The 19,185-nt window shown below is 38.9% G+C and overlaps 1 protein-coding gene across 4 annotated transcripts in view; it reads left to right on the top strand.

The window, feature by feature from the left end:
- Positions 1-18,047, top strand: part of wu:fc17b08 (ligand-dependent corepressor) — a 32,002-nt gene extending 13,955 nt beyond the window's left edge. For 3 of the 4 annotated variants that reach the window (XM_070542408.1, XM_070542407.1, XM_070542409.1), the window contains exons 2-7: positions 876-941; positions 3,174-3,253; positions 3,543-3,675; positions 3,779-4,096; positions 4,206-4,299; positions 11,653-18,047. In XM_070542408.1, coding sequence (XP_070398509.1) covers positions 3,838-4,096; positions 4,206-4,299; positions 11,653-16,660 — 5,361 coding nt within the window. In that variant the 5' untranslated portion in view covers positions 876-941; positions 3,174-3,253; positions 3,543-3,675; positions 3,779-3,837 and the 3' untranslated portion in view covers positions 16,661-18,047. Of the gene's footprint in view, positions 1-875; positions 942-3,173; positions 3,254-3,542; positions 3,676-3,778; positions 4,097-4,205; positions 4,300-6,044; positions 11,501-11,652 lie in introns of those variants that run through there. The other variant, XM_070542410.1, reaches the window with a different exon arrangement.
- The last annotated feature ends 1,138 nt before the right edge of the window (positions 18,048-19,185 follow it).

A 19,185-nucleotide genomic window follows, 5' to 3' on the forward strand; every position in this document is an offset into this window, starting at 1 on the left:
CTGTCTTTGTAACGTGGAATACTGACTAACCTTTATGTTCTGTTAAAATCCATCACATTAGTTTTTACTAAAAATCACAACGGTTAAAGCTCTCATTTTTGGCGTTTTACTGCCTGGCTCATTTAAAATATTGTGCTCACATTTAAGATATGGTTCGCTGGACAGATGTTGCCTTTGACCTCTTTTAGTGCTTGATTCAACTCGTAGTGGTTTTAGATTTTTAGAACCCATTTTCGGCCTAGGGCAGTAAACCGGAATAACGTATTACATTAATGCATCATAACAAACTGACTGAAACATCTGGCGTAATATTATTCTCTTACCTTCTAGACCTAATATGAGCTCTATTTGGTTTTCTCACCTATGCTTTTTTTAAACTGGACATTTGGTTTTCAGTTCCCAGAATGCTATACAGGATGTGTTCACACAGCACTGTGCAGCAATCCTGTTGCTAGCCCTTTCATTTTATGTTGGAGCAGCACTCTGAACTCTGTAGGTGCTGTAGTTGCTTGGCAACCGTAGGGTAAAGCACATATTTACTGTTAATGTAAAAATCCAGACTGACAGCTCGTAATGTATGTTTCAAAAGAGAAAATAATAAAAGGCTTTGGTTAAAGTGGTATTGTGTTGAGAGGGGAAGGCTCGCGTAAGCGAGTGGCTGAGATGTTGTGTGTGTTGGATAAACCCAAGCATGTTCTCTTTCTCAGGTGTAAAATGAAGTTTGACCCTGAGGAAGAAAAACTGTCTTGATGAGTGATTCATTTAGACTTCTGCTTGGTTTAGCTGCTGTCAGGGGTAAATCTAAACATGCGTTTAAAAGGTGTGTTAGGCTTCCTGTGAGTGTTAAATATTAAATAAAATATGTCTTTCTTCAGGTTTTGAGAGTATCCTCGAAGGTCTGATTGGTCCAGAGTTGGTTGAAGACCTAAAAGTATTTAAGGGTAAGTATTTCTTGATGCTCTCCATGACTCTGCTGCTGCATTGTACCATCTGGTACCCCATGCACATTGATTCACAACAAGATGGCCCTGCTGCCAGTGGCAAAGAAGATGCTTATGTTCCTATTAATGTAGGTGTTTAAGATGGTGTGGAATCCCATAGATATTTTTCACAATATATGGTCATGCTGAGACAATAGTAGGCTTTATATGTGCTGTCATTGTCCTTCTCCGTGTCAGGGATGAAGTCCTGCCCCAAGTGGAGGAGTTTATGTATCTTGTGATCTTGCTCAGGAGTAAGGGAAAAATGGAGCGTGAGATCGATGGGCAGATTGGTGCTGCATCTGCAGTGATGCGGGCGTTGTACCGGTCTGTTGTGGTGAAGAGAGCTGAGTCAGAAGGCGAAGCTCTCGATTTACCGGTCGATCTACGTTCCTACCCTCACCTATGGTCATGAACTTTGGGTAGTGACCGAAAGAACGAGATCGCGGATACAAGCGGCCGAAATGAGTTTTCTCCAAAGAGTGGCTGGGCTCTCCCTTGGAGATGGGATGAGAAGCTCGGTCATTCGGGAGGGGCTCGGAGTAGATTTGCTGCTCCTCTGCATCGAGAGGAGCCAGTTGAGGTGGCTCGGGCATCTGGTCAGGATGCCTCCCTGGTGAGGTTTTCCGGGCATGTCCAACCGGGAGGAGACCTAAAGGTAGACCCAGGACACGGTGGAGGGACCATGTCTCTCACTTGGCCAGGGAACACCTTGGCATTCCCCCGGAGGAGCTGGCCCAAGTGGCTGGGGAGAGGGAAGTCTGGGCCTCTCGCCTTAGGCTACTGCCCCCGCGACCCGACTCCGGATAAGCAGATGAAAATGGATGGATGGATGTCCTTTTTGTTAGCTGAAGTAGATCCTCCTTAGCATTTGCTGCTGAACTAAAAGTGATATATATTCATTCATTCATTCATTCATTGTAACCCACTCATCTGTTTTATTAATGTGTTTCTCGCAGTGGTCTTGCCTTTGCATTGAGGAAGATCAAGTATTTTTAAGTATTAAGCTGGTTTACTCTGATTTGCTGCTTGATCTCTGTTGGGATCAATGTGTTTTGATAAAATATCATTTAAAAGTTCTTTAAACATTTAAAACATTTTTAAAGATTTATTCAGCATAAGTCTCTTCCCCTTCAGGTTGACCCGTGGGTCCCCTGAACAAAAAAAAAAATGAATGTAAAGCCTAATTTATGCTTCTGTCAGCTCTATAAGGGAGACACATTGACTGAGACATTTTCCCTTCACCTTGGGAGTGTTTAAAGCAATTCCCTGCCAGGACAGCAGTATTTGGTCCAAGATGGTGCATTTCCTATTGTGTTTATTCTGTGTTTGTGACGTTTTAACATGGACAAATCTGTCTCTCATTCTCCTCCACCTCTTCATGGGCTAGTCACCTCTAAACCCACGTTTCCCATCATTTCCATCCTCGAATAAAACACTTTACCCCAGTCGCGGGTGGATAAAACGTTCATATTTTCAAAGTGTTTGGCGAGGTGTTTTTCAAGCTGCTTTGTGTTGGCCACTAGAAATCTTCTGTTCTCTTTATGTTTTTGAGGGCGCAATGGCAGTTCTGTTGACAAATTTTAAAGGAAGCGGTGTCCTGACCATAACAAGCTTGCGCTCTTTGCTTGGTTTGATGGATGTGTAGAAAAGTGGGCTCAATAATTATGTGTGTTTTTATGTCATTTCAGATTAATTTGCTTGGAAAAATCCTTAATTTCAGACTACAAATCAGAAGGTGGCATATATGATGTCACAGTAGAATCTCCTCTCCTCCAGCATAGCTGACACTTTCTACATGGACAGCTTTATAGTGGTTTTCTCCACATTTAATACTCCTTCTTTTACTGCCGTTTTTCTTCTTCTTGTCTTGTTTGTTGAGACGAGCAGTTGGAGTCCTACGTCTAAATTAACTTTTGCCGGTATCCTTTTGCCGCTTGTTGAAAATAAGCACTTTCTTGGCCTCAAAATCTGCCTTCCAAATTAACAAACATCAAATGTGAAATCCATGGCACATATCAAACGGGATCAGTAAATAACTTTTATCACTCCATGAACTCCCATTCATATTTTTGACATTAGGGGACCTATGGACGAGTTTTCATCCATTAAAGCTGCTGAGTAAATGTTTTATTTTATAATTTTTAACTATATTTTCACTCAGCTGCTGGCCTTCTTATTTTGTGTCCACAGACTTTGAGCCAGTTTCCGTGTCTGATTGGTCATTTAAAGAAAATTGTCTTTTCTGCTGGTTGAGAAGAGATAAAGTCAAAGTAAGTTTGTCCTTCTTTTAAATTCTGTCCTGCTGTTGAAACATTTATGATAACTCGGTTCAGATGTTGGTAAAACTTCAACTGTCTGTTTTAGTGAAGGTTTGCACTTTGGTTAACGTTTTAAATGACCGTTGTTGGTGAATCAGTTTTAAAGCACAAGTTAGTGGAATGTCGGCTCTATGATCTTAGAAGAGTTAGCAGCTGATTTACTTTGATCAGATCATTAATCAGAATTAAATCTCTTATTGTTCTGTCTGTATTGTGATTTAACAGTCATCTGGTTTGACAGGAACACTTGATTGGCTTACACAAGGGGGGGCGTGACGATACCTCCAAACCTCTCCTGGTTAAAGATCAACTCTCAGTCATCAGACTAGAGAAACAAGCTGAGGAGTTTCTCCATGCAGTTCTCAGCAGGAAAGGTAACACTTTGGTTTTATCACAGAAGTGCATCAGTACACTTTGATTGATATCTGCCATCAATAAGTCATCTTTTATGTATTTTTCCCTTCACTTTTGTTTCAGATGCACCAAATTCATCAGATCCACTTGTTCCAATAGTGGCTCGTGAGGTTCTTCAGAAAATGATCAGTCAGCTGGCTGCCGAATATATCTCAAAACCCAGTTCTCCTCAGGACAGTCGCTCAGACTCCCCGCCTCACTCTGACCAAAGCCTGCCTGCCCCACTCTCGTTATCAGGAGCTCCACCTACCACCACTGCTGCCACTGTGGCTGGGCCCGCACACAACCAGAACCCCGTCCTGAGCAAGCTCCTCATGGCTGACCAGGATGCTCCTCTCGACCTCACCATCAAGAAGCCCCCATCAGAACCCACCGAACAAGGTAAAGGGAAAAGATTTGGAAAGTTGGATATAGTTCAGAATCAAGTCAAGTCAATAAGTATCAAGAATCAAGTAATTTATTTACCTATTTTATATTTATTTCATATTAGATGGAGTTCTTGACTTGTCTATCAAAAAGAATCATCATAGCAACAGCAGCCTGCCCGGCCATAGTCCCTGCTTTTCTCCATCTGCACCGAAGAGGTAAGAACATTTTCTTTTTTTCTCTTTGCTTCTGAATTTTTAAACTTTAGTGGGCTTGATGTTTGGTTGGCAATAATAAATTTAGAGTTTAAATTGGTGTAAAAATGAAAAAAGTTCTGAGGTTTGACTGATTGTTTGCGATAAGTTCACATAGCTGTGAAAACAGAATTTTTTTCCACCACTAAAGAGGAAAAAGAAATCTGAATCAGTAGGACATTTATCTTTTTATACCTTTGTGATTTCTGCATTTAAAACCCACTCCCGCACATCTACTTAGATGCATTTGTAATAGAAATGCCATGAAAATAAAAATGGTTGAATTCGTGTTAGTGAGCATATATTCTTTTAGTGCATTTTGGTTTGATGCGTCATTTTCCAGCAAATTACTGGCTGTCTTACTGATTATGCCTCACTTTAGGACCTCAACCCATCATTGAATTCCTGGCGCAATACTCTTTTTATTTTATCTTTATTTATTTTTTTTTACAGATTTTACAGTGAGCGCGTTCAGGTGAATTAATACACACAAGTAGTAAAAATAAATTAGAATACAGCTTTTTTTTCACATAATTAGTTTTAAAACACCAGGCTTTAAGGTTTCCTTTCAAACATACACAATTCACAGGACTTTATCTACTTTTCATTTGTTCTGTGTGGTAAAATTCAGATTTTAGATCAGCAGTATAATATACTTTTATTACATGCAAATCCTACTTTTTATTGTTTTCTTTGACCAAACTCGAATCTTGTAAATTCAAATTTCTGTATTGATCACTGGTGGGTTGGCATTTTTGTGTCATTTTGGCTTTGATAGGTGACTAAATCTTTTTTGCTGTTTTGTCTGATTTATGATTAACTTTGGGGAGGATATATATATATATATATATATATATATATATATATATGTATGTATATTAATATATATATATATATGTGTGTATGTATATATATATATATGTATATTAATATATATATATATGTGTGTATGTATATATATATATATATATATATATATATATATATATGTATAAATCTCAGAACCACTCAGAAAGACCAAGTATTACATGAAAAATAAAATAGAAAAAAGTAAATTACGAATGCCAAAAAGTTTCACTTAAGGTAATGTAATATATATATTAATATTTTAACATTTTCAAGTGTATATTTAAAGTGCCTATTTCCCATGATTTAGACCAATGGTGAATATATAAGTGATTTTGTGTTTAAAAGACACTACAACCCTCTGCTGGCATACTCTTTTATTGCTGTGCTTGTTCTGTGGTAACGTCACACACAAATATAAACATTTGTGTTTACAATAATAATCATAGTTGTGGCGCTCTGCTTTAAACCTACATGCAAAGCTCCTTTAGTGCAACAATCCCTCCTCCTGGCTGTGCATTTGAAGCCACAGGGATGTAAAGACGTGTATGTGTACTAAATAAATGCGCTTTCTTTGCTTACTTTTATTGTTTTCTTTGCTTTTGTTTTCTTATTTTCTTGCGATATTTGTGAATTTTGATCTAAAAAACAAATAAAAGATTGTAAAACTGGAGCCTTTTTTTGTTCCTAAGCCTCACACACTTCCAAGGACATTAACTTAAAAACTAGTGATGTTACCAAAGCAAGGTCATATAATAAAGGAGTGGCCAACATTTTCCCCCTCCCAACCCATCCACTTTTTAAAAAGACAAAAGGGCACTGTGCAAGCTCTGCTTACATCCAATTTCCTTCCATCCAATCAGGCGATCCTTGAGCGAGGACGGACAAGTCGGGCTGTTTAAGAGGAGCCTACGGGATGGGAGGAAGAGGGAGAATTTCGGCCACTCCGCCAGTAATAATCCTACCTCGCCACTTGCATACTTGCTGCACATCAAAGAGGAGGGCAATCTGGAGATCGACCCAGAGTCTTCTCTCAACGATAACACAAGGTCCAGCCCTACTGAGCTTTTAGGAAAGGCATCTTCTTCCTCCTCAAATTCCAAATCTCACTTTGGGGCTCTAGTCAAACTCAAAACCAGCAGTGGAGCTGATAAGCACCTTAAGGACATACCCAGGTTGTTGGAAGCTGCAGGACTGTTTTCTAAGTCACTTTCAACTGAGAAAGAAAGCTTGAAGAATGCATTCAAGGATCGGGCTTTTCCCCTTTCTCGTTCATCGTCTTTTGACCTCAAGATTCCTCAGGTTCGAGTTTTAGCCACAGGAACAGATTCGTCCTGGGATTTCACTGAATATTCAGGTTCACGTTGTGAGAATGGTCTTGGAAAGAACTTTTGTGCAATTCGACCCAGACAGATCCAGAAAAGGAACAGTGTGGGTTCTAATAGTTCAGGTTCAGAGAAGGATTACTGGCCTTTCTCCTCTGACCACCAAAGCTCTGGCCCTAGTTATTCTATGGATTCAGAGTCAGATCCAGGTAACAAGCAGCCAAGGAAGAAGCGGGGACGATATCGACAATACAACACCGAGCTGTTGGAAGAGGCCATTCTGGTTGTGATGGGTGGGAAAATGAGTGTGTCTAAAGCTCAATCGATCTACGGCGTCCCACACAGTACCCTGGAGTATAAAGTTAAAGAGCGTTTGGGGACCTTAAAGCACCCCCCCAAAAAGAAAACCAGGCCGATAAGTCAGGTGGATGAGCAGGGTGTTTCACAGTCTCTTGAAGGGCAGGAGCTTCCAGCGTCTCAGAACGTTGACCCCGAGGACAGGGAGAAGGCATCTGAAGATAGCGTTGCTGTTTTACACGACTGAGGCCTCTTTTCCAATGAGTGATGAGCTTTTAAGCAGTTTGTCTACCAGACACCAGTAGTAGCGTGGTTGTCCAAAAACAAAAACCTCAATATATGTATTTAATACTGATTATTAATACAATGATTATGTTTCAAACACCTCTGCAATACACACAGTGCCTGAGAGGCATGTTTAAGCTTTGTAAACACTCCATAGCACTGTAAATGTTTTATTTTGAAACACTTTCTCACTGAAATTTTCTGCTTAGTGTATTGCGCCCCTGTGTGTCCCCTCTCAGAACTAGTATGGTAAACTGCATTAACAGCGTTGAGTGTGCAGGCCTTGCAGAATGCTGAAAGCAAATTAGATCTGATTAAGGTGAAAGTCACCATCACTGTCTGACTCTTACACTGTAACAATGTGTCCAAACACTAATATATTTATTCAATAGATCATTCTATAATATATTTATTTATATCTACTGTATTTTAGCATTAAAGACTTGCTCTTTATCCTCTTTTTCCCAATCGAACTTGTATTCGCAAACATTTTTGTATGTTTAACTTCTATAAAATTGACATTTTTTTAAATGCCTTCGTTGACCTTAAAAAACAAAAAAAAAAGGAATTCAGATTCAAGATGCGATGATAGTCGAGGGAACAGTTTGAGCAGGTAATGTTTAAACATCACAAATCTCAGGTACAGTGATTCCTTGTTAATCCGTCTCGCTCCACCTGATAAGCATGCTAACCTCAGATACCTTTACAACCTACCTTAAGCTGTCAACAGCATAGCAGCGCAAAAGCCTTCATTTATTTATTGAAGACTTCAGGTATTTCCTCTTAAGATGCAACTTAAATTAGGTAAAAATTTCTTCTTCCATTAATGAAATGATGCCAGAACAAGATTTTACAGTTTAGATGTACAGTAGAAATGATTAGCTACATACTTACTGTATGATGTTTTAGAATGGCATTTTATTGCCTCAATACACACCGCCTACCAATATCTCTCTGTTAAAACGGTCAAAATTCAAATTTATTTCTGTAGCTAGATTAATTTAAAGTAATGCACTCTTAGCATGTTTAAGTCAATATTTTGTCTTTCGTTGCTCTAATTTCACAAAGGAAGCTTTACTTGTGAGAAGAATTATTGTCAAACACATGATTGGGTTTTGTTTGAATACTTTGTTACGCCCACGTTCAGTTGGTTCTGATCAGGATTAGATTATACTTTTCTACAGTCGCTCAATGTTTTCTCTGCCTCTGGTTTTTGACTCAACCTCACTCAACAGACCACCTCATGGTGAATTAACACTTTTACCTCAGGATACCCCAGAATAATTGGGACACTGCCCATTGTGGACGGATAAACTTAACAGATATTACTTCTCAAGTTCCTGCGTCTTTTAAGCTGTGCAGCATTGCATAAAATGAACATAAATAATTTGATTAAAAGAAAAAATGTATTTCAATTTTTTTAATCAAGCAAGAATTGAAGATTATAATAAACTTCAGGGACTTGAGAACTTGGATATTATTAGCAGCAATAGTTTTTTTGTTATTTTGTTTACACGCTGGCACTCTTTACTCTAAAGGCAACACTTTAAGCTATAATTAGCCTTTAGATATTCACTTTTCCTTTTAGCTCTAAGGCAAAAACATATTTACTGTTCTTCTCATAGTTGCAAAATCCCTCCATAACAATAGCAAGTTTGGCGCATTTTAAATGAGTCATTCAATTTTAAATGAGTCATTCAATAATTTATAGCACGAACAATCTTCAAACATAAATTAACAGTTAATCCCAGTCCTTTAAGCATAAATTGAGTAGTTGTACACAAACACTTTCTCTAGCCCAAGTTCTGTCTGGTGTACCAGTGCTAATGGTTGACTACCTCATCTGGAAATCAAACATATCAGATTTTACTGTTCTCATCTATTTGTTGAAGCAGGTTCTCATGAAACAGAAAGATAACGGTTAAAGGCTAAACAGAAAAATGATCCACGATTTGTAAATACTGCCGTGTGTTTGTTTTTTTGGTATGCTAACTGTGCTACGTTATGTGTTTTTATTACTTTGGAGCGAGAAGGCAGTTAAGAGCCTTTTCATTATTTTATTGCAACAAAAGCATTTAAAAATTATTTCCTGTTTTGTGTGAATTTTTAGATTTTTGTTGAATCGGAGAAGACAAATTTGAATAGAACTACAATAATCTAAGGTTTTTAGTATAGCTTAACACTATTTAATCATGAATGTAAGCAGTTTTAATGAAGAAAATATTCAGAAATATAAAAGACAAATTTATTATGTATTTAAAAAATGTGTAAATGTTTTTCCTAATCTGAAGATTTACCATTATTCTAATTTATTTTAGGATATGTTGGCTTTGTAAATATGTGAGGACCAAAGTCTTTCATTACCTGGCGATGGTGGTGGTGGTGGTCTGGCTCCTACAAAGACTAGAATATTCACAGAAACACGAACGGCTTTAATTTATTGGGTTTGACATTTAAAGGATATAAAAGAATGGTGCTGAGTGTTTTGCATGATTGCATTAAGTCACGTGCATCTTTAAGAAACTTGTATATTATGGTGAGTTCTGTCGTTACGGCATTTTGCTGTTAAATTCTTAACTTTTTGTGTCAACATGTTAAAAAGATTAACATAACCTTAAATTAAATTTGAAACCAAACAACTTAAGGGTAGTGTTTAAGATTATTAGAATAAATGCCTCTTTTTAACCTTAATTTATAGTCTATCAGCTCAGAGTTACACCTTCTTTAACACAAGCGTGTGACGTTTTGTGTTACTCTGCTGTAATTTGGTTTGCTTGTGTTTATTAGATTGGGTTTGTTATTTCACTGGATGAAAAAAGCATGTGTTTGGTATCAGTTCCTCACGGCGATGCTAAACGACACCCTCAGGGATGACACACTTTTCACGTTATTCAGGTACTCGGCTTTACTCCCGAAATGTTTCACGCAGGGATGTGAAGTTTAAGCCTAATGATTAAAAATACATATATATTCTAGGCTTTGGTTTTTTAATTCTTAGTTTTAAAATAGTTAGTCTTGCATTAGCATTTTTTATGAGTTGCGTAAAAGATTAATTTTTAAGACAAAAGCATTTTTCAGTTTTTCAGTTTGAGATTTTTTTTAAATGTAAGAAGAATGTCAATGAAACCTCAATGCAGGTGAAATGTTGACCAACAGAAAATGCATTAGAAACCCACCTTTTTGCCTCGAACCACTCAAATTATTATGACAGAACTTTGTAATAAAACATCATAACGGTAAAGTTTTGTTTTACAGCAAAAAGTCCCAAAACTGCTCACTAACACATTTTTGCACCCTCAATTTTAATAGTAATTTTTTTCGCAGAGCTGAAATAAGTATATATATTTTTAATTAAATGACTACTTTGTTTTTACGACCACAAATATTCTGTTGTACAAAAACACAAAAATGAGAAATTATAATTTATTGACTAATTTATAGCTTTTTATTTTTTATTTTTCATTTATTTTATTGTTGAGCACTTGCATCTACATGTTGGCATAGATTCTCATTTATCCAGGATAATGTGATCCTTGTGCCTCATTCACACCAAGCATGGAACGGATGTGGTCCGGTTTCGCACATTCGCTCCAACTAGAGCACCAAATAATTTTGACATAGCAGATTTTAAGATATACTTGTAAATATAACATGAACTATCATACACTTTAGACTGATATCTTCCTCATTAATAATAATAATAATAATAATAATAATAAAACAAATACTCAACACACCTTTATTTAGAAATATATCTGATGTGGATTGCTGGCACACATCCCACTTTCTGTCTGAATCATGTAATTTCTTTTAACTTCCTGACAATTCACATAAAATATGTTTCCAGAGTTCTGGATCCACACCACACCGCAGCTGGTAAGAAGGTTCTGATTGGACGTAATGATTTTTGATCTTTGTGGAAGTCGTACAGAGTTCGGACACCAGCCGTTCTGTACCAGGGGTGAATGAGGCATAGGAGTTCTGTTTTTTATTTGAAGGAAGCACGTGAAACTTATTTTCTTGTTTCTCGAAAAATATTTCACCTCCAATCCTTTTATCTTTTTATAGGTGAAACATCTTTAAGAAACAGCAAAATTAAAAGTCCAAGGATAACTAGGATAACTTATCTAGACACTACAGTAATAAAATAATTATGATAAAACACACCAAACTGGTGTATCTCCTTCAACTTATTTTCAGATTGATTGATTGATTGATTGATTGATTGTGTATTTGACTTATTTACATCAAACTGGTCTACAGTTACTAAATGTCTTGTGCATGTAGTATTTTTGCTTGTATGTATGCATACTGTAAAAATGATGTTAATTTATTCTGTAGTAGCTGTATGAATCTAATTGGTCACTTTTAAATTGGCTTATTCTTCTAATAAATATGCAACATTAAAATTATTGGAATGTATTTGTGAATTTTTTTTAATTTTTCCAGATTTGTTTGTAAAACATTTATTATGGCTGCCATATCAGCTGAGTGAAACTTTTATTTATTTATTTTTTTTACATTTAATATATTTATTTTGTTTTGTTTTCTGCTGTCTTCCCAGTGAGTCTCCTGACTTCCATATTGCAAAAGCAAAAGACCTGCAGTCCACCTCCACACTGGAACAGTTTATGTCCAAACTTTGTTCCCACCATCAGAAGCAGATTGTTGATGCCATAGGTTTTCTTCAAACAGAAGTCAAAGCACACGCATCCTCTAAAGCTTCAAACTCTTCTGCTGCTGGCACCCAAGGAGCATCCTGTTTAAACGAGAACTCCAGCAGAGCCATCCCAGATAAATCCCTTCCCGAGCTAAAACCTCCATGTGAATCCACTCCTAAGGCAGAACTCCAGGAAACAACTCATTCACTTCCTAAAAGCTGTGCACTGAAAAAGATATCTGAGAATATGGTGTCCTTGAACTCCTCTGCTGACTCTGCTTTGGATATTTTTTGTTTAGAGTCGGAGAATAATCAACCTCAGGCCAAAACTAATTCAGTAGATGGAGACAACAAGAGTACCAGTGATCATGCACCTCTTAAAATGAAAATCATGGCAAACAGTGCTGCTGCTGGTAAAAAGTTGTCCTGTGTGCTTGATGGCAGCTTGTCTTCACACTCTGAGGCTTATGAAAACCACCAGAGCAACACAAATTCATCCGGCAGGGGGGCGACTCACAGAGCCAGACTTAATACATCAGTGAAAAGACGCAGTCCGGTGAGTCTCCTACATCATGCTAGGCCGATGGACATTTTTGAGCACCCCAAAGATACACCAGCAAAAGTGTTTCCAGTCCATGTGACCATTCCCTCAGATTCTGCTCCTACTGCCAGGAAGACTGCCAGGACTTTGTCTGAGCATCAGATCAGGGATTCTTTATGTAAAGATATGGTTGACCCCGATTTTGGTCATCGTGACATTGTTTTTATTGACAAGCCAATCACAGAGTGTTTTCACAAAAAGCGCCGCAGTTTGGTTCCGCGCCGCAATGCTAGAAAAAGCACCAGAGGGCATATGTATTCAGATGAAATCTGGGAGTTAAAAACGGTCCGTACGTTGGCTGGAAGGGGCAACTGTCCAAATCCAATACCACAGCTGATCACATTGGTCACCCCGAAACAAATACTTTCAAAGCCTGAAGGTGTACCACCTGTTGATATGGCTTTTGCTGGAGAATGCACAGAGACAGTTAATCAGCAAATGCCCACGGAAGAGTCTGAGAGTCTAACTCCAGGAGCAGGCGATGTGGTAGAGATAGCAGCCAGTAAGGCAGACGTTGTAGTTGAAATGAGTCAGACAGATCAGTGTGAGAAGAAGGGGCAGGCCAGTCCACCATCTCCATTAAATCTCCCATCAGAGAATAAAGAAACTCACGTGGACACATACGCAGAATCGGAAAAGTTCACAGATTCAGGGATAACAATACAAAACGCAGAGGTAGTTGAACAGCCTATGTGTGAAGCAACAAAAGACACTCAACCAGAAGCACAGCAGGTCAGTGAAGACAATGCGGAGCTAACCATTGCAGAAACAGAAGTAGAACCACCAGAGAATATTACTACAAAAGAAGCTGAGCCCCAGCCTTCACCAGATAAACTCCTCAGCAGTGATCCTCTTCCTCAGCAGACTGATTCCTCTTCAGCAGTTAGTCAAACTGAAGAAGGAATGGAGGAAGATAAGGAAGAAACTATAGAAGAGGTGCAACAACAAGAACTTCAGCCAGACATGCAAATACATCATGACAATTGTGAAGATACAAACATGTTGACAGCCGAGGGTTCAGCAGAGGAGCCCGTTGAGAAACAGCCAGAGATTCAAACACCTGAAGCAGCGGAGACTTTAAATCCTGTAGAAACAAATGCTAATGAGGACAGTTATGCGTCAAAGTCACTTGATGCACCCTTAAAGAAAGTCAGTAGGAAAAAACGTACCAAGATGTTGTTACCAGAATCGATGAGAGAAAATGAAACCAACATAGTGGGTTATGTCAATGGTAAACCCGTATCGGCTTCTGACAGAAGTCTGCGCCACAGAGCAGGAAACAGCCCTATATCACTTAGTAAAACCATGGGAACATCTAGTCAGAATGAACCTACCAAACCCGACAACTCTCCTGATCTCACTATTGGATTATTAGCTAATAATGAAAAATTGGAGAAATCTCCACCTCAGAATGTACCTTTGGAAACAGTAGATACTCCTCTAGTGACACAACAGCTGACAGAACCTTCCTCTGACACCTCATCAAGCCATTCATCTAAATTACCTTCAAAGACTCCAAAAAGTCAGCGACGAAAGATTGTTCTGAGAAGTAAAGTGCAGTCTAATCACCCTGCTGACCAGGGTCAAAGTGCCATTCCCAAACGGCAACTAAGATCAACCAGCCAGAAACTGACAGCAACTCCAACATCGACACCTGCCTCAAATGTGATCACTTCCATTTCCCCTCCAACACCCTCAACCCTTATTCTTCCTCCTGCCGAACAGCTTCCCCCTTTGCTAGTTCCTCATTCATTGCCTATTACCACATTTTCGTTAAACAGGTCATCTGAATCCTCATCGTCTAAACACCTCAAACAAAGGACTGTCTCAAAAACTGTAGAACATACACAGTCGATTGAGATCTCTGAAGATACACAAAATACTCATCAAGCTGAGACATACTCCGAAGATACACACAGTATCCAGCCAGCTGAGGCAAACTCTGAAGATCCACACGTTACTCACCCAACTGAGACATACTCTGAAGATACACGCAGTATCAAGCCAGCTGAGGCAAACTCTGAAGATACACACAGTACTCACCCAGCAGAGACATACTCTGATGATACACAAATTGCGCAATCAGATGTGAGAATCTCTGAAGATACCCACAGCTCTCCAGCGACTGAGGTAATTGGTGAAGTTGTTCAAAAGAACCAGCCAGTTGAGGCAATCTCTCAATTTACACAAAATACACTTCTAGCTGAGGTAATTCCCAAAGATAAAGCCAAACCCCAAATAGACAAAGGATCAGAAACCAAGCCCAGGCTAAGATCATCCAAGGCTGTAACAGACAGCATTAATAGTTATAAGGAACAGCTCAGTGAGGATTCATCTCCTTTAGTAAATCTGTGTCCAGCTAAGACTGAAACACAACCCGAATCTTTGCCATTAAGAAGTAAACGGGTTCTCCGTAAGAATTCAGATGCAGGCTATGTTAGTTTGATTCAGAAGAAAGATGAGAACAGATCTGCAGGTGGAGATGATGGAAGTCCTCTAATCTTAGACAAACCCAAAAGAATGCCTTTAAGAAGTGAGACCATTAAGATCGAAACATCCCAACAGTCTGATAATCTGTCACCACCAGAAAACAAGAAACTTTCTCTGAGATCACAAAGATCTAACACACCTGCCAATGCCTTTACGGATTCTCCAAAACAAAGTAGTTCAGCTTCTTCAGTTAGAGCAGGACCAGAGAGAGTACCTAAAGCTCAGATGAGACCCTATTCAGTCCTACCCTCTCTTCACAACACTGGCCTCTCTTTGGTACCGCCAAAGCAGGAGCCCCCCAAACAAACTGTCAACAAATTCTTACAGTCATTAACTGGAGAAGCGAACCAAAACCTAATCAACAATATGAATAACAAATATGATAAAATGCTTAAAGGTTGGGTGCAAATGGACAAAGAGGGCCAGCCATCAGTGAAAAACAAAAACAGATCCGACAGACAGGCAGCAATATGGAAAAGCAAACGCAGGACTCGAAAATCAAAGTCCTTCGAGCAGCAGAAATACTCCCCAGTTCAAATGCTGTTCATGAAAGGTTTTGATCTCACCAGTATTTGTCACTGGTTCCTTGAATCAACAGAAACCAAGTCTCTTGTTATCGTAAAGAAGGTGAACACTCGTCTTCCGTCAGAAACTCAGCTGTGCTTCCACAGCTCAAGTGTGTCAGGGCCTTCCCAGGGAGTGTTTCCAAGCCTCCAGGCGGAGCGCTTAAAGAAACATTTAAAGAAGTTTGCCATTGCTTCACCTGTAAAAAGCAATCCCAAGAGTTTGAAGCTTATTGCTAAAGCACTTGAGCAAGAGGCAAATGCAGTTAAAGGGAAGGAGAGGACAGAACTTCCTTGCAGTATGCAAGCTCTGAGCAAGCCGCCGTCCTCTGACAAAGCCTGCCCACAAAAAGTTGAATCCCAAAAATCCTCAGGAACTAAGAATCCAGCCAGTGCCAGAATCCTGAGGAAGTACTCCAACATCAGAGAGAAGATGCAGGTTCAGCACACTACAGTTAGACTGAAGGGGGCATCAAAACTGTTAACAAACAAAAAAATGAAAACGCTGGCTGCGACAAAATCTGCTGATAAGCCGCAACTGAAGTCATCTATGAAAGGACAGAAACCGACCATTCTTGTTAGCAAAAAAATGAAAGAGTCTGCCGCTAAACTGGAGAGAAGGACGATGTTGGCTGCAAAAAGCTCAGCAAAGTATTCTGTCAAAAAGAAGACTGGCAAGGCTCAAGGTGTCAGAACTCCAAGAAATACAAACAGAAAAGAAATACCAAAGAGATCTTCTCAACGACTCGGGTCTCCCAAAATATCTGAACCCAACTCCTCAGAAACATCAAAAAACAAATTGACTGGTAAAAAACAGAATGAAGCGGACAAACTAGAATTAGAAAAAAGTGAAGTAAACAAAGTGAATTCTGTGAAAAATCAAGCAGCCGAACCCTCTTCGAGTTCAGTTGCCGAATCCAAAGTCGGTGAGAATGCTGCTGAAGTCCCACAGCAGATTGTGGGTGAGAAGGCCCCAGCCTCACCTGACCAGGTGCTGACTAGGTCCCAGAGAAAAATGGAGGCAGAAGTCCCCCCAAGTGGGAGTCTTAATAATGTATCAAAGAGGGTCAAAAAGTCTAAATCTTTGCATACAGCAACTTCTAAAGCAGTTGCTGAAGTGGATAAACCTAAGCTGACAAGAAGTGGAGCTATAAAGAGATGTCAGACATCTTCGCTGCCACGCAACATAACTAAGGGAGCCACTAAAAGAGCCCAGGAACCTAAGGAGACACCTGCAAAGCGCACCAGGACAAAATAAAATACATCCTTGTAGAAAAATGGTCTTTAAGTTGTAGGTTATTTTATTTTTTCGATTTCTATCCGGATTTAACTAAAAAGGACCAAATATATCATTGTATTCTTCCCAAACTTGTTGGAGAATTTTCCTCTCAGTGGGAAGTTTTAAGATGACGTTGAAGAAAAAAAAATGGAGTGAAATTTTCTGTGATGTCGGACGGTTGTGATTGCTTCTCGTATCTGCACTCTGCTAAACGGTTGGAGATAACATTAGCTGGACAAAACTCCCTTTAGAAGTTGGAGGGAAAAGAAAGCATCAATCACATGTCAGCATTCACAATCTATTGCCATGTTGGCTGTTTCTGTATATAATAATGTTTTAGATGATTGCACGTTCAGCATTACAATTCTTTGAAAAAGGAGCTTTGAATCAAAAATCTTTTACGTGCAACAAGTTTTATCTCCAGCCAGTCTTCCAATCACATTATGGAAATGTGACATTGTGACCAGGTGCCTTATTTATGAAAAGTACTGGTAATGAATGTGTCGCTAAACGTGAAAACTCCCTCCAATAATATTTTGAGTTTGACAAGCAAGTCTTTTTCCTACTGCTCAGTCGGCAATTTCTCATATTGATGGCGTTCAGATTTTATGAATTTTTTTCAAGACGGATTTATTCGTATGCCCATTTCCCCAAAGCATTAACCTAACCCCGCTGTAATGGCTGCATTAGTATTTGAGATTAGATCTGTTAACGCAATCAAGCATTCTTTTTGTGTCATGAAAATGTTGTTTTGTTGTTTATGGTAAGGTTTTATTACCCACGTTCACCTGCTTCTGCATGTATAGAATCTTATTATTGTGGAGACCGTGTCAGTAACTTGTGCAATGCAGCTATGAATCCCAGCACTGAATACACTCTCCTGGTGTTTGAAGACAGAACATTTAAGACGACTTTGGTTTGCTGGCTTGTGTGTCCCATTGCAAGCTGGAAATGTGCAGTTTTAGTTTATTTTACTGATGTCATGCAAGTTTGTATAATGTGAAATCTGCTTACTTCCACAGTAATTTCCATACGTTTGGTCAAAAGGAAAAAAGCATTGTAGCACAGTGTTATTTTCTTACTATGCTTATTTTCTGCAAGACGATAAATCATCTGTAAATGGCAAACAGGTCTTTCATGTTTTTATTGATATTTAAGGACTTCACGTAGGCTGTTGAATTTAGAAATGTAAGACAACCCACCAAATACCTGACTTGAACTTGTTTATTCTTTGCAGTTGCTATTTAAAGACTTTAATTTTGTATATTAGAAAGATATACTTGCTTTATTTGTGATTATCCCAAGAAATATACATGTTAAAAACTTTGTATTTTTGCTGGAGTTGGTATAAAGATGTTTGAATTTTTATGGTCTTTTGAGTTATTTAAACCAGTCTTTATTTTTAAACTTCATTCGCAAAGTTTTTTATTTTGTAAAGAAAAGTGGCGCACTCTGAACTCCCTTTGATGCACTGAGTTGGGGGTCAGGAAAAATCGAATAAAATGTGAAAAATCTCACTATGTTATAAAAGTAAAGCTCATAAGAGGGTTGTAAAGTGATGAATTAGATTCACTCATGTTATTGTAATTAAGTAGAATTTTTTTGTGTTCTTGTACTTTTTTTTGACATTTTGCTTGAGTTTGTTTTCTTCCAAGTATTGAACATCTTTACATTTTGAATTGCATCCAGTACTGCATAAAATTATGCAAATGTAAAAAACAGGAAATTAGAATTTCCCCTCTGCAAACTCCAGAGCTGACCGAGTCTGCTCCTCAGTACCCCAGCACATGAATCTGCTAGAAAAGATGAGGAGCAGCAGAAGAAGGGCTTTCCTCTACTAAAGCTAAATAAAAATAGAAATTGGGTGCAAATTTCCGCTCATTCAGCTTGCAACATCATCTGCTGGTGTGTTAATGGTGCAGACCTGCGCTTAGAATAAAAATGCGCTGAAATCCCAACATGGAGACACTCATCCAACGCAGGCTGATGGAAAAACCATCTAACCCCTGTTTGGCTGGGGGCTGGTGCCCTTTTGTCTTCCAGTTGGCTCGTCTTCTTCCATGTGCGTGGGTCTGTCCTCTGGGCCTGCCGATTGGTGTCCACCCTTTGGTGGCAATCGGCTGTTGGGGCGTGCGTTGGCCCTGAGTCTGGTAGGACCTGGGCTGTCGCAGGGCATATAAGAACTATAAAAAAAAACACTTTTGGTGACAAATCCACATACAGAGACCCATAACCACAGTGATTAACAACTTAGACACACACAAAAACAGCAGCATATTCTATAAGATAGACACATGCACATATGCACACGCTACTACATAAATGGACAATATTTTCAAAGTTCCTATCCATTTATCCTTGTATATTTTTTATAAGGACCCCGCTGTTGTGGCCGACCTGTGTTTCCCTGTTGTTCCCATTCCTCCATCTCTCTCTTTCCTTGTTGGTGTTGTGTTTCTTTTCTTCCTGCTGTCCACTCTGGTGCATAAGCAAATGTGCTCTAA

Source organism: Nothobranchius furzeri, chromosome 12 (genome assembly GCF_043380555.1).
Source record: "Nothobranchius furzeri strain GRZ-AD chromosome 12, NfurGRZ-RIMD1, whole genome shotgun sequence".
NCBI lineage: Eukaryota > Metazoa > Chordata > Actinopteri > Cyprinodontiformes > Nothobranchiidae > Nothobranchius > Nothobranchius furzeri.